Source organism: Haplochromis burtoni, unplaced genomic scaffold, assembly GCF_018398535.1.
Source record: "Haplochromis burtoni strain Fernald_Lab_line unplaced genomic scaffold, NCSU_Asbu1 Contig_387, whole genome shotgun sequence".
NCBI lineage: Eukaryota > Metazoa > Chordata > Actinopteri > Cichliformes > Cichlidae > Haplochromis > Haplochromis burtoni.
In genome coordinates, this window is record NW_024582748.1 from 130,482 (window position 1) to 143,880 (window position 13,399).

The window sequence follows — 13,399 nt, forward strand, 5'->3', positions numbered from 1 at the left end:
AAAAGAGTGAGGATCTATGACCTGGAAATACCGAAATGAGGATGAATGAAAATTCATATTTGACCAATTGATAATTATTTTAATATAGGGAGCCTAAGTCTCCTCCCCTTCTGGTCTGCTCGTGGGTCCCTGAACAAAAGAAAAATGAATGGAAGTGAATGGAGCTATAAAAGTTATTTTCTGGTCTGCTTTGCCTTACTCTCTGAATCACACATATGTTGTACTTCAATTTAAATAATAAATAATTGTGTTTCGACTATGTCTGTAATGTAATTTGAGATTTGTTAGCTTGTAAAAATTCGTCATTAAAATGACTACAAGTCAGATGTCGCAAATATGATGTCGCCTCAGAAGCTTTTCTCCCCCAGCGTAGCTGCTAATTATCACATGACCAGATTTATAGTGGTTTTCTCCACATCATCCTGGAAGAAGGATTCGAAGCTCGCTAAACAAAACTAAGCTTGTCCTCTTCTCTGTGTCTGGTTCGATGATGTCAATTTTGTGAGACGAACATTTACATTTCGCCACGTCTTTTCAAACAAAACATAAAATAACCTTTGCCACCTGTCGCTTAAGCATTTTTTGGCATCAAAATGTGTTTATATACTTCACGGACATCATATTTTAAATCCATTATACACATCAAACGGGATCAGAAAATAATTTTTATTGGCTCATAGACTCCTATTTTTTTAGCAGTAGGGGACCCATGGTCCGGAAGTAGATGGATGTACCTTAGGTTTCCTATCCCAATAGATTATCTAAAGGTACAGTAAGTAAGAATGAAATAAGAAGAAATCCTGTGGTCAAATTTGTGTACTGCAGTCTATCTTTATAAACAAACGAGTGACTCTCCCTCCTCCCGTTCCATGAGTTTCATGGCTACGGATCAGCGCCAGAAGATTCTAGATGACAAAGACGAGTCATACACAGTTAGTTTCAATGTAACCTTCCTTCCAACATGATTGAGACATTAGACTGCTTTGTGATTATTTCACTTAGTGTACCTTTAAGGGGTGGATGTTATAATCTATTGATAGTATGAAAATTGATGATGTGAAATGCATTGTATAATAACAATGAATGTAATAAGCAAACAGTGAATCGTCATCTAATTGCAAAGTAAAGGCGGTGGAGATTGTCTGCTGCACTGTTTTACTAATAAAATAGTTTTTTACCTGTTGTACTTCATTAGCAAGCACAAGATCCCCAGCACCCTTCCTTAGAGAACAAAGAAAAGCATTATTGTTGTGTACTGTGAAAATATTAATTGACACTTTGAAAATATTTAAGCATCTTGATTAACAAACAAGCAATACAAGTATTATGTAGTCCATGTTCCAAAAACCATATACAGAATGAATGAGTGTGTTATACTTGTATAACTATGCATGTGACAAATAAAGAACCTTGAACCTTGACAAAAGTGTATATCTCATTAATACAAAAGTTTAGGCAAAAAACAGTAAAAGATTACATGTTCTTAAAATATCACTTACTCATATTCTGCCGCTTTCTGTAAAGGACTGCTTTCATGTTGAAGTTCCCATGGCTGAAACAAATAAAGTTAGCATTTAAAAATCATGACTCAGTAGATCCAAAAATGGCTGAATTTCATGTTTCCAGGAAGAAACATAACATATACAAGCTAATTTAGGCAGCAATGGTGGCAGAGGAGTTAAAAGCCCACCCTGTAATCAAAAGGTTGAAGGTTTGAGCCCTGCTCAGTCTGTCGCAGTCGTTGTGTCCTTGGGCAAGACACTTCACCCTCCATGCCAGGTGGTGGTAGTGGGAGGGATAGGTGGCATCTGTGTACAGCAGCCTTGCTTCAGTCAGTGAGTCCCAGGACAGTTGTGTCCACATTAGGGCTGGGCCATATTATACCGTTCACGGTAATACCGGTATAATGTTAGGCAACGATAGGAAAATGAAATATCGCGATAGAATGGGAGTAAAACGCGCATGCGCAGTGCCTTTGTTTTCATACGCACATGGCCGATTGTTGAGTGAAACAGATGAACCAGAATTGGTTTGTAAAAATGGTGCAACTTCAGTGATGTGGAACTGGTTTGGTGTTTGTCCGTCAGATACACAACAAAGCACATTTTTTTGCAGAACATGCAAGCGGCCGTCGTTATTGTCGTATTTGTCGGACTAAGATGCTCTTAAATCTGGGAGTAATCTGGGTCCTAAACTCCGTATGCTTCAGGTCAAACAACACTGCAGCATCACTTAGAGTTAAAAACTGTCTAAATTCTTTCATCTTTAATAAAACGATCAGCATTGCTGCTTTACCAGGTGTAACTATAAAGTTTAACTTCCAGGCATCCATGAAAACAAAAGTTATTACATTTAACGGAGTTAGAAGTTAGCAGGAAGCTAGCGGAAGTTAGCTCGCTAGTTTCGCTAGTTACCTAAGCATGATATTGCATGTTCTGACTGAGAGATTTCTGAAAAAAATCAAACGTACAGCTCTGCTATCACTTCCAACATAAATGAAGACAGGAAACTAAACAGCAGTGACGTTTGTAGGGTTACTGAAGTTGGGCTAGCTGGTATATAATGATGTGCTACGTGATCGCTAGCGACACAGCTATGTTAGCATAACATAAACAGTGAAGCTGGAGGACGAACACTAACACTTTTCCACTTATAAAAGTTAACGTGAAGGTTCCTCATGGTTAGAGACAAATGCAATCGCATGGCAGGATGCTGTAAACGGACCAAACTTCAGTCAGGAGAACAACTGAGATAATCCATCCACAATACGAGGTTAGTCATTAATATACTGCAACAACATGGGAATAGAGCAGCTGCCAGAGAATTCAACATTAATGAATCAATGGTACAGAAGTGGAGGAAGCAAGAAGAATGAGTTTAATAAAGTTTGATTTATCTGACTGCTTTGTTTCGCTTAATGTGCCTTATAATCCCGTGCACCTTATGGTCCGAAAAATACGTACTGCACACTGCAGTTTAATGTTGCAAAGCACCTCTTTTTAACTTCAGTGGATATTATACATGGTTATGCTCAGGATATGTCAGCCCATTTCTACTGGAAATGCCTTTTGGTTAAACTTTCAGCAAGGAATTTGCATTTGCACTGTTACATTTTTATAAAGCTTTAATGTACATAAAAACCAGCTTCTTGTTTAAGTGAAAATAAATGGAAGGTTGTCTTTTTGCGCTAGTAATGTTGTGGAGTTGTATTTTGTCTCGCATCAATTATATCGTCGTTATATCGTTATCGCAAATTTTCAAATATATATCGTGATAAATATTTTTGGCCATATCGCCCTGCTCTAGTCCACATTGTAGCTAATCACCAGCAGTGTGTGAATGTGTATGGGTGAATGACTGGTTTTGTTGTGAAGTGTCTTGGGGGGGGGGTTGTAGAACCCTAGAAGTTGCTATATCAAATACAGGCCATTCACCATTTTAATGTAGGTATGCTATTGACTTGCGTGCTTTATGCGTAATGTTATAATTTCACAATTTCAAAATTAGCAGTTGTTGAAACTAAGGGAATGTGTGTCAAAATCAAAACAAACATTAGCAGCTTACCATCTTCAAAGTCACTCTTCAAGCAGATGAAAACAGTGATTCTTTGATAAGGCTTGCCAACTTCAGCCTTATAAGCCTCAAGTGTAAATGGTCTTTGTGTTCCAGGGACAGTAATGACCTCAGTGCCATCCGGATACAGAAGAAGGAAAGGTCCATCTTTTAGATCTTTGTTAAAGTCCTTCATTTTTTTAACAGCTTGATTGAGCAGACTTGTGGCAGTAGCGTCAGGGTCTGTTGTTAGGAAAATAGTTTTTCCACGGTATGGCTTCAAACCACCCTTTTTAATGGTCATCAAGCCGACATTTATCTGTAAGGAAAAACACATGAACAATGGGCCAAGTAGATACTAATATGACTCTAAGCAGATCTATTCAAACTTGAATATTTATTAACTGCTAAAGAGGGATCTTCCTGACAACCTAAATGTACAATTACTCGTAAACAATTGTTCTTATTCTGGATAGCTTTACTACACTGAACATTTTTTACACAACTCCCCTAAGGAATAACAAAAGAATGTCATTAGAAAATTAACCTCAACTTGTTTTCAGACTGAGCTAGCCAAACTACCTGAACCTTTCTTTTTTCCTTTTTCTTTAAGCCCTTCCTCCCTTCAGAAAACTTTTGCCTCTCTTCATTTTTCTTTTTTCTGTATTCTATGAAGGTGCTGAAGGTTGGAGTCGGGCAGTTTGAGGTAGTCTGTGATGCTAAAGGGAAACAAAGGAAAAATGTACTACAATGTCACACATTAAAGACATTCATTCATGTAACATTCCATTGTCCACACAACACTGAATAATCTCACTAGAAAATTTCTACCAAGGAATGACAATGCAACTGATACTATTGACCAATACAATTCTACACCAGTAAGTTTTAATGTATAGACACATAATAGGGTTAGTTCCTAAAGTTAACCAAACATAATAAATGAACTAATTTATTATCGTTTCAGTTGTGGAAATGCTCAGAGGACTGTTCCACGAAGCAAGCTAATCCCAAAAGCCAGGCTCACTCTGAAAATCCAGGCTCGATTGCCCCAAATTCGGTTCCAGGAACGAGGCTAACCGTGCAGTCTTTCTGCTCATTCATTATGCAATATGCTTGTGGACAAGTCTGGTCCGTGGCACCCTAGCTGCGAGGTTTGTTAACACCAGAACTGCCCTCAAACCTTCACTACTAGAAAGGTCTTGAGCAGTCATTTTGACAGCTGCGTGCATTTTCAAATGAGCCTCGATTTTCTGAGCTCGCTTAGTGGAACAGCCCTCTGGTCTGCTATGGTCTGGAAACAGCTAACGCTAGGCTAATAAATCAATAAATAACAAACATTTTATTATGCTTATTAACTTACTCAATGGGAGTGAAGTGTCTCCGATGCAAGATGCGTGATAAAGCCTCTCGCCACAGCCGCTGCAAAAGTTCGGCGACTCCTCAACCAGCTTTTTCCCACAGCTAGGACAAAACATTCCGCCGTTCTTCTTCAAACGAAATGCGCCACAGGCAGAGTAACTTCCGGTTCCAAAGACGAACAGATCGGACATCCAATCAGTGATGTCTCCTGTTGCCGACTGGTACCTACCCTTTCCGGTTTTCTTAATGTAATTGTGCTTCTCAATTTGTTTTTGTGATTCTTCTTTTGTTTTTGTGCTTCTCGTTTGTTGTATTCTTCTTGTTTTTGGCTTCTCGATTTGTTTTTGTGATTCTTCTTTTGTTTTTGTGCTTCTCGATTTGTTTTTGTGATTCTTCTTTTGTTTTTGTGATTTTTTTTGTTCTTCTTTTGTTTTTGTGACTTAATTTTTCTTTGTTTTTGTATTCTCAGTTTTTTGTGCCTCATTTTGTGACTTATTTTGTCTTCTTATTTGATTCTTTTGTTTTTGTGCTTCTTATTTTGATCTATTTTTTGTGTCATTTTGTTTTTGTGATTCTTCTTTTGTTTTTGTGCTTCTTAATTTGTTTTTGTGATTCTTCTTTTGTTTTTGTGCTTCTTATTTGTTTTGTGATTCTCAGTTTTGTTTTTGTGCTTCTCAATTTTGTTTTTGTGATTCTTCTTTTGTTTTTGTGCTTCTTAATTTGTTTTTGTGATTCTTCATTTTGTTTTTGTGCTTCTAATTTTGTTTTTGTGATTCTTCTTTTGTTTTTGTGCTTCTCTAATTTGTTTTTGTGATTCTTCTTTTGTTTTTGTGTGATTTGTTTGGCTTATTTTGTCTTAATTTGTTTTTGTGATTCTTCTTTTGTTTTTGTGCTTCTTGAATTTGTTTTTGTGATTCTTCTTTTGTTTTTGTGTTTTTTTTGTTGATTCTCATTTTGTTTTTGTGCATTCTCAATTTTGTTTTTGTGCTTCTCAGTTTTGTTTTTGTGCTTCTCAGTTTTGTTTTTGTGATTCTCAGTTTTGTTTTTTTGTTTCTCAATTTTGTTGTTGTGTTTAGCAATTTGTTGGTGTGATTTGCACTTCAGGGCCACCGTAATATGCAGCTTGAAGCGCAACAATCATTAATCAGTAATCAATAATATTGACACAGCTGTATACATAAAAACACATCAACAGACAGGAAATGAGCTCACTGATCGCAAGAGAGAGAGAGCAGGTCAGGATCCAACGAAATCTGTAGAAGTTGGCATCACCATCCGAGGACGATCCCTTGCACAGCTATGGAGACAGTAGGAGGGTCTGAATGTCTTTGTGTTTCCCCAACGAGCATCAGTGATAAATAATCAACAATAAACAGACTGTCGGCTTCATTTCTTGGTTGTTTTCTGTTGGCAGTTTTACAGCAGTGCTGTTGTTCTACAAGCATTAATGTCTGATCCTGAAACACCACACCTGCACTGTACCTGCTGACCTCAGGTCAGACTTGTTGGAATTGTGTTTTTATATTTACTCTCCAACCATAAACAGCAGTGAGTCTGCAGGTGTGAGCTTGAAAAGTAAAGCTGTCAGGAGGAGGTGACGCTCGGAGTGTGAGAGTTTACTCTTTACTTTTATTCACAGCAGGAACGTTTTTATGAGCAGCACGTTCAGCGTACTTTAGTTCAATCACTCAGACTACGTTCGCTTGGACTGGGATGACTGCAGTGATTTGCTCCATTAGGCTGAAGGACAGGAAACTTCAGTCTCAAATATCTACTGTGCATGCCTCACCTTAGAGATCAACAGCAGCAGTGATTTAAAAAAACAGTTCTGTGTCACAAATCACCAGAATAATGATCATCATCGCTAAAAGTGCTAACGAAGCTGAGCAGAGCGCGTCCAGACCGGGGGTTGCTCGGTGAACCTGCACCATGTCCCTCCACCAAGATGGTTCACTACTCGAGGCGCTTTAGTCCTCTTTGGTGACATCTGGTGGCCAAAAATATGAACAGCAGCTTGAAATGAGCCGCCTCACTGTGATCACCCTCTCTGCATTAGCAACTTCTGTTTAATATCAGGCTATCGGTGTGGTGCATCTGTTTTACGGTTATTTGATTAAAAACTCATTTGTATGAAACGTTTGAACATGGGCGTGTCCAAAAGAAGCCCGTGTCGGGCTCCAGAATATCATGTGACCAAAGATGAACTCTCTGAAATGACGTCAATGCTTCATTATGTGATTCGAGCTGTTGAAAAGATGCACCACCAGCATTGGTTGGGACTATGCTTGTGCCGTGAGGTCATTCCAGACCATCTTTTTGTTTGCCTTATGTGGAATATCCTTTTGAAGCGATCGCTTTTCTTTCTCCATATTAATCAAATCAAAGTTGATGTAAGTCTGTAGAGATCTCTTTGGGCATTTCTGGTCATAAAGCAACATTGTCCAGTCTTCGGCAGTAACACAGGAGTTACAGGAGCAAAAATTGGAGAAGTTTACATCCTTTTTGATTGTTTTCAATAATCACCCAAATATGTAGTTTTGTTTCAACAGGTATACCATTAATTCTGACAGATTTAAATGTTTGAAAGGTAATAAGACAGACTCATTTTCAGCCCTGACACAAGTAGCTGTCTGCTCACATCGTGTGTATTCGACAGGAAAATTGCAGTGTCATCAGTCAGGTGTGCCCATCTCTATCTAAGGGTGGGATACCCTGAAACTGTCCTTTTTTAATATGCACTCCATAATTTGTGCATAAATTGGATGCAGTTGTTCGCACTACACCCAAAACATTCACCATCTTCACTCATGCGGCCATCCCACTGGCGCCAGCAGAAGGCTGCTGAGGTCGAAGCTGACTGGAACAACAAATTCGTCCATGATAACAGGATTGTTGTCAGAACTCTTTGTCCCTCCTTCAAGGCCGCCAGACCTTCGCTTAACCGGGCGTGGTGACACTTTCTCTCAGCTGAACACGGGATAAACATACACACACAAATGCACACGCATGAAACATGTACACTGATACTGATACGCCCTCACTATCACCCTCCCCGAATCCAACACCTCCTCCCAGGTTTACCTCCCATCCGATGTGGACAGCTGGAGGTGCGATCGAAGATTGCAGCGGTCCCAGATCAGCTGTACACACTGGAACACTCTCCCATGTTGCTGTCTGTGTTTTATTGTGATATGGTGTGATGATGATTCCTGGATTATCCTTTTGTGTTACATATTTCAATGTTTTTTTCCTCGCTACCTAGCCTGACCTGTCTCCCCAATGTGATGTTTGTGTATTGTATGTACGGTCTGCACGGTCTGTCATCTCGGTTGTGGGCAACTGCAACTGACAAATAAAGGCCATCCCATCTCAACTAGCTAACATTACAGCCAACAGCTAAAACATTAGCACTAAAGACCTACACAGAATATATCGCCATAGACATACAAATAACATAATTTCAGTTTGATGAGTTTAACTGCAAAGCAGATAATGCTATCATAAAGTTTAAAAAAAAAATTTAAACTTACTTTTCGCAAACAAATTACTTCTTTTCTTCTTAAATTGTCCGTGTTTGCCAAAATGTGCTAATTTTTCACATGTGATAGAAGAACTGAATTTGGCATGTACAGAATGAATCGCATCATTTGAAACTTAGCTCTGTTTGGAGAAATTGGAAGTGTTAGAACTGACCCACATTACGGTCTCCTCTACTACTGGAATTCTTTTCTTGCCTATGGAGAAATTTATCCATTTGTATTTTCTGAATGAGCCAAATATGATTTTTGGTAATTATATTTAGGAAACTATTTTCACTTTCACATATTGAATGAATAATTCTGAGTTTTCTAATAAAACATTGTTCAAAGTTTCTTTTTTGTTAACTAAAGAAATATTTTGGGCATTTTTTCCGCTGTTCTCACCGTTTCCTCCTAACAGCTTTAACATCTGACTGACGGTGAGATTATCGTTTAGACAAATTGTTTTTTCACATGATCTTATTATTCTAGAAATTATTTTAATTTCTCTCTCGTTTGTCTTTAGAGGAAGCATTTTCCTTTTGAAAAATTTCTGATATCAAATTTCATTTCCATGAAAACTCTTAAATAGTTTTTCTTGTTAATAAGTCTCAGGGCTTAACTTTGGATTAATTTAGTTTCCAACAGTCTTTATTCTGAATTTGTCCAAATAATTTCAAATCAGTCTAAACTGGACTGCTTTATGGTCTGTCAGGACTGTTGTTTCTGTCCTCATTGCTCCACATATAAAGATCTCCTGTCACGGATATGTTCGAGCTCGGATGTTTGTTCATGGGGGCATCTATCCATGCTTTCATTCATCACTGTGTTGGAATCACCTCCATATAAAAGTTTAGCTGAAGGACATGAAAATAATATCTGCCTTATCGTCTGTGGTTAAAAATAAATATACATTTTATAATTAAAGCCATTTATAAAGTGTGACTGATCAATATCAACCAAAAGTGTAATCCATTGTTCGCTGATGTTGCAGTTTAAGTGTGAACCGCTGCAAATCTGCTGTCACCAACAGAAACGTGCTGCCTTTCTCACTCTTCTTGTTCATTATTTATTGAGTTTTTAAAGAGTCACATTTTATTTGAAATTAAATTTGTGGACTTATTTCAGGAGTTTTGGATTTTCATCAGTTAACGTATTTATTTTATTTTTGCTGTTTTATTGTGAGCTCACAGTATTACTTTTCTTCTTATTTGGTTTCTCTTTAATGTTTTATGCTTTGGCCGAAGGGTCTCTATTCTATTTCTAGTCGCTTCTTCTACTGAATGTTTTTGCTGTGCCCGCTTCGGCCTGCAGGGGGCAGCCGCGGCTCAGATTACGCCTTAAAGCGGAACTTTTGTTTCCGTGTTGTGTTTCCTCAGGAGCGTTAACAGCTGTGAACAGCAGACGGCAGGGGGTGGAGGGGTGTGTGAATCGATTATTGCTCAGCTATCGATCTCAGCACCGTGAGGTCCATGATGCAGTGCGGCTGGCCCCTCATGGGTCCGCTCAGGTGGCTTCACTACCTTAACAAAGAGGTGAAGGTGAGAGCGGGAAAAGGCGAGGAGCACCGCGGCTGGCTGTTAAGCGTGGACCCGGTGTCCGCCAGGTAACGCGCACGTGGAGCCTAATTTGTAAATCAAACAGCTGATCGTGACGAACGAGTCGAGTTTTTTTTCAGCCGTTTCCTGTGAACTTTGACCTTAACTCGTTTAAGTTAAGTTTAAGTGTGACTCCTGATCGTCACGTGGCTCTGACCCTTGTCTTCCTGTGCCCTGCAGTGTGGTCCTGGTGTCCTTTGGTGAGGCGGTGGCGGTGCGGGTGGTGATGGGTCACGCCGTGGAGGCGGTGGAGGTCCTGCGAGCGGCTGATGATGATGAGACGGCGAAGCGTCTGCGGTCGGTCTTCCTCCCCCCGCCGTCCCCTTGCCTGGACCCCAAGGAGCTGCGTCAGCGGAGGGATGCCGTGCGGCGGTGGCTGCAGGAGAACCGGATCCCCGTGGAGGAGGAGGGGGAGGAGCTAAAAGTGGCGGGCGTCCTGACGATCGCTGCGCCCTATAGCGCCCACGACTGCAGGAGCTCCAACCAGATCATCCTGGACCGGATCCAGAGACTTATCGGGATCCAGGACTGTACCAATCAGGGGTTGCCACTCTGAGCTGGGCCAATCACCAGGTTAGTGTGTTGTTTGAGCTCCGCCCTTTTGTCATTTGCAGATGTAATCTAAATAAAAGGAGTTTCTAAGTGACTCACTTCCTGTAAAACTCACCTGTCCCACAGACTGACGAGTCACCAATCGCCATGATTAGTTACGTCAGAGTGGGAGGAGTTTTAAATATGTGCATAATTTTAAAAGATAAACTGGTTTTATTGTGACAGGCACAATTTCATTTCAGGTGAGAAGAGACCTGCAGCAACCACAATGAACCAGGAAACCAGAGTGCTGGCTCGCCTGGGGTCACCCGGGGTCAGGGTGTGCACGGGCGGATTTCAGTTTGTCAGACTCCAGTAATCGATAATTATTGATCTGCTGTAATCATTGACACCTGGATGTCGCCGATGTGATTGAACATCACCTGAATCACCTGCGTCAGTATCAGGTGTCTCCGGTCTGTCCTCTGAGGAGAACGGAGTTCTGCTCTTTATTTGCCCGTTGCCATGGTGACACCTGCGCCTGTGGGAATGACTTGCTGCAGACTGATTCCCGGAGCGTTTTTGTAAAAGTTTCGTGTCGTTTCATACTTTGTAAAACAAATTCAGACTGGAGTCAAACTTAAACCACGAGCTTTGATCTTTGTCAGTTTCAGTAAACATGGGGATGAAACGTCTACAGAGTCATCTAATCACTGTAAATAAACTGTAAGGTAATTATTGTATCTATGGTAACAAGACACCAATCCCTCCACGCATTTATTTCAATATGCTCTGCTTGGTTTTGTTTGTTGAATGCAGAGCAGAGAAACACTTGTATCCTGTGGCTTTGTGTGTGTTCAATGTCAATAAAGTTAATTGAAACCAGCCCAGCGCCACCTTATCTGCTCTTTAAGTGATGACATGATGAATCCTGCTCCCGGCCCAAACTACTCTGCATTTATTAAGTCTGTTGTGTTTTTAACATGTTTTAGTGCTTTGTATATAGTTCAGTTTAATCTGAACAAACCCCTAAAAACAGTCAGTGATCACTATCGTCCTCTCTCGGTTTTTATTACCATTGTTCATTTTAAAGCTCAGTTTTTAAACCCTATCTACAGCCCAGCCCATGCAGCAGTATAATGACTAACCTCGTATTGTGGATGGATTATCTCAGTTGTTCTCCTGACTGAAGTTTGGTCCGTTTACAGCATCCTGCCATGCGACTGCTTTTGTCTCTAACCATCAGGAACCCTCACGTTAATTTTTATCAAGCGGAAAAAAGTTAGCGTTCATCCTCCAGCTTCACTGTGTTTATGCTAACATAGCTGTGTCGCTAGCGATCAGGTAGCACATCATTATATACCAGCCAGCCCAACTTCAGTAACCCTACAAACGTCACTGCTGTTTAGTTTTCTGTCTTCATTTATGTTGGAAGTGATAGCAGAGCTGTACGTTTGAATTTGTTCATAAATCTCTCAGCCAGAACATGCTATAACCTGTTTAGATGGAAACTGGCAAGATAACTTCCTGCTAACTTCTAACTCCATTAAATTTAATAAATCCTGTTTTCATGGATGCCTGGATGTTAAACTTCATTGTTACACCTGGTAAAGCAGCAACGCTGATCATTTTATTAAAGATGAAATAATTTACAGTTTTTAACTCTCAGTGATGCTGCAGTGATCGTTTGGACCTGAAGCAGAGTTTGAACCCAGACACGAATAATGATGTCAGACTTAAAGACCACCCGCTGCTGCAGGGGCAGTAGATGTGGAGGAGCCCACCTACAAAAACCAGCCACAGTTCAGTTCAGCAGGTAAAATAAAGACCGATGAACTCCAGGTTTCTTCGAGCTCAGTGAAAGAAATGTTTATTCCCTTGTTTTTGTTTACATCACTAATAATGACATCACCACCATCTTCTTCATCAGGTCCACCTGAACCACTGCAGTACCTGTGTGGCTCCAGGCCAGTACCTGAGGGTCTCGTCCCTCTGAGGTCTGAGCTCAGAGATGTTCAGAATAAGAGCACATTTTTGTTTTACAGTCAGTCTCAGTTCGAAGCAGTCAGAGCTTCCTGATTGGTCCATCACACATTTTTACTTTCTTCTGATCCAATCAGCTGTAGTGTTAACTCAGTCTCCTCCACAGCCTGTCCAATCAGCTGTCCCTGAACCCTCTGGAACTCCAGGCTGTCCAATCGCACAGAGGGCGTGTCCAGCATGGGGGCGTGTCCAACAGAATCCCTCTTGTATGTCTTTGGGGGGAGTTTGGGAACACTGTGACGTGGAGGCACAGGGGGGCCATCCAAGGTGAGGGGAGGGAGTGGGGGGAGGGGTGGAGAAGGCAGGGGTAATTTCCTGGAGGTGGGGGTGACAGGAGCAGGGAGAGGGGGTGAGGAGGACAATGTGGTGGGGGTGGAGCAAATGGAAGTTGGGCCAGAGATGTTGGGGGGGAAGAAAGCCTGAGGCAGGAGGTCACAGCGGGGACGACCCTGAGGGGGGGGCAGGAGGTGTAGAGGGGAGCTGAGGGGCTCTCGTGGAGGCAGGGAGGGGGGGCTGTCAGGTGGTGATGATGACAGTGACGAGTAACGAGAGGGGTGGAGCTTACAGGTGGGCTGACGAGGTGGAATGGCTGGGGGGCTGTCCAGCTTTGACACCATCTGTGAGGGAGAAAGGGGGGGGGGGTCAAATGTCACATTCAAATGAACCTTTATCAAGATTGAATTGAGAAGGCGGCGTCAGACAACAGCCCCGCCTCCCCTCACCACAGACCTTTGTTTACATTTACACCATAACAGGACGCCAACAGGGGCCCGTTCTTCGTACCTCGCTAAGTTA

At 41.2% G+C, this 13,399-nt stretch overlaps 3 protein-coding genes across 9 annotated transcripts in view; 1 reads left to right on the top strand and 2 right to left on the bottom strand.

The window, feature by feature from the left end:
• Positions 1 to 18: 18 nt before the first annotated feature.
• Positions 19 to 5,201, bottom strand: LOC121811958. 7 transcript variants are annotated; one of them, XR_006052769.1, is made up of 5 exons: positions 4,916 to 5,187; positions 3,565 to 3,871; positions 1,500 to 1,552; positions 1,179 to 1,217; positions 19 to 905 (listed from the first exon to the last, which is right to left on the bottom strand). XR_006052769.1 is itself a non-coding variant. In XM_042212699.1 (5 exons), the coding sequence occupies exons 1-4, from the start codon at positions 5,103 to 5,105 to the stop codon at positions 1,533 to 1,535; spliced, it is 654 nt and encodes a 217-aa protein (XP_042068633.1). In that variant the 5' UTR covers positions 5,106 to 5,198; the 3' UTR covers positions 19 to 1,217; positions 1,500 to 1,532. The 7 variants fall into 7 exon arrangements, 4 of the variants coding, with proteins under 4 accessions (XP_042068633.1, XP_042068632.1, XP_042068631.1 ...); XR_006052768.1 differs by having other exon boundaries at positions 1,179 to 1,221; positions 4,916 to 5,186; XM_042212699.1 differs by adding an exon at positions 4,135 to 4,271 and having other exon boundaries at positions 19 to 1,217; positions 4,916 to 5,198.
• Positions 5,202 to 9,795: 4,594 nt separating this feature from the next.
• On the top strand, positions 9,796 to 11,446 carry gemin6 (gem (nuclear organelle) associated protein 6). Its single transcript, XM_005944445.3, has 3 exons — positions 9,796 to 10,038; positions 10,211 to 10,603; positions 10,825 to 11,446. Exons 1-2 carry the CDS (start codon positions 9,905 to 9,907, stop codon positions 10,584 to 10,586), a joined length of 510 nt encoding a protein of 169 aa, XP_005944507.1. The 5' UTR covers positions 9,796 to 9,904; the 3' UTR covers positions 10,587 to 10,603; positions 10,825 to 11,446.
• Positions 11,447 to 12,408: 962 nt separating this feature from the next.
• Positions 12,409 to 13,399, bottom strand: part of LOC102293046 (son of sevenless homolog 1) — a gene marked incomplete at its 5' end in the record, with an annotated part of 61,203 nt that continues 60,212 nt past the window's right edge. The window contains 1 exon segment of the mRNA XM_005944446.2: positions 12,409 to 13,221. Within this exon segment, the coding sequence (XP_005944508.2) occupies positions 12,649 to 13,221 (573 nt within the window).

Excerpts from the sequence above, each read along its gene's own strand:
- LOC121811958 (XM_042212696.1), bottom strand. The coding sequence starts at position 5,105 with ATGTCCGATCTGTTCGTCTTTGGAACCGGAAGTTACTCTGCCTGTGGC. Across the intron at positions 4,272-4,915 it reads AGACACTTCACTCCCATTGA|CATCACAGACTACCTCAAAC; the intron begins GTAAGTTAATAA and ends GTTTCCCTTTAG. Across the intron at positions 1,809-3,564 it reads GAAGAGTGACTTTGAAGATG|ATGCCACCTATCCCTCCCAC; the intron begins GTAAGCTGCTAA and ends TGCTGTACACAG.
- gemin6 (XM_005944445.3), top strand. The coding sequence starts at position 9,905 with ATGATGCAGTGCGGCTGGCCCCTCATGGGTCCGCTCAGGTGGCTTCAC. Across the intron at positions 10,039-10,210 it reads GTGGACCCGGTGTCCGCCAG|TGTGGTCCTGGTGTCCTTTG; the intron begins GTAACGCGCACG and ends TGTGCCCTGCAG.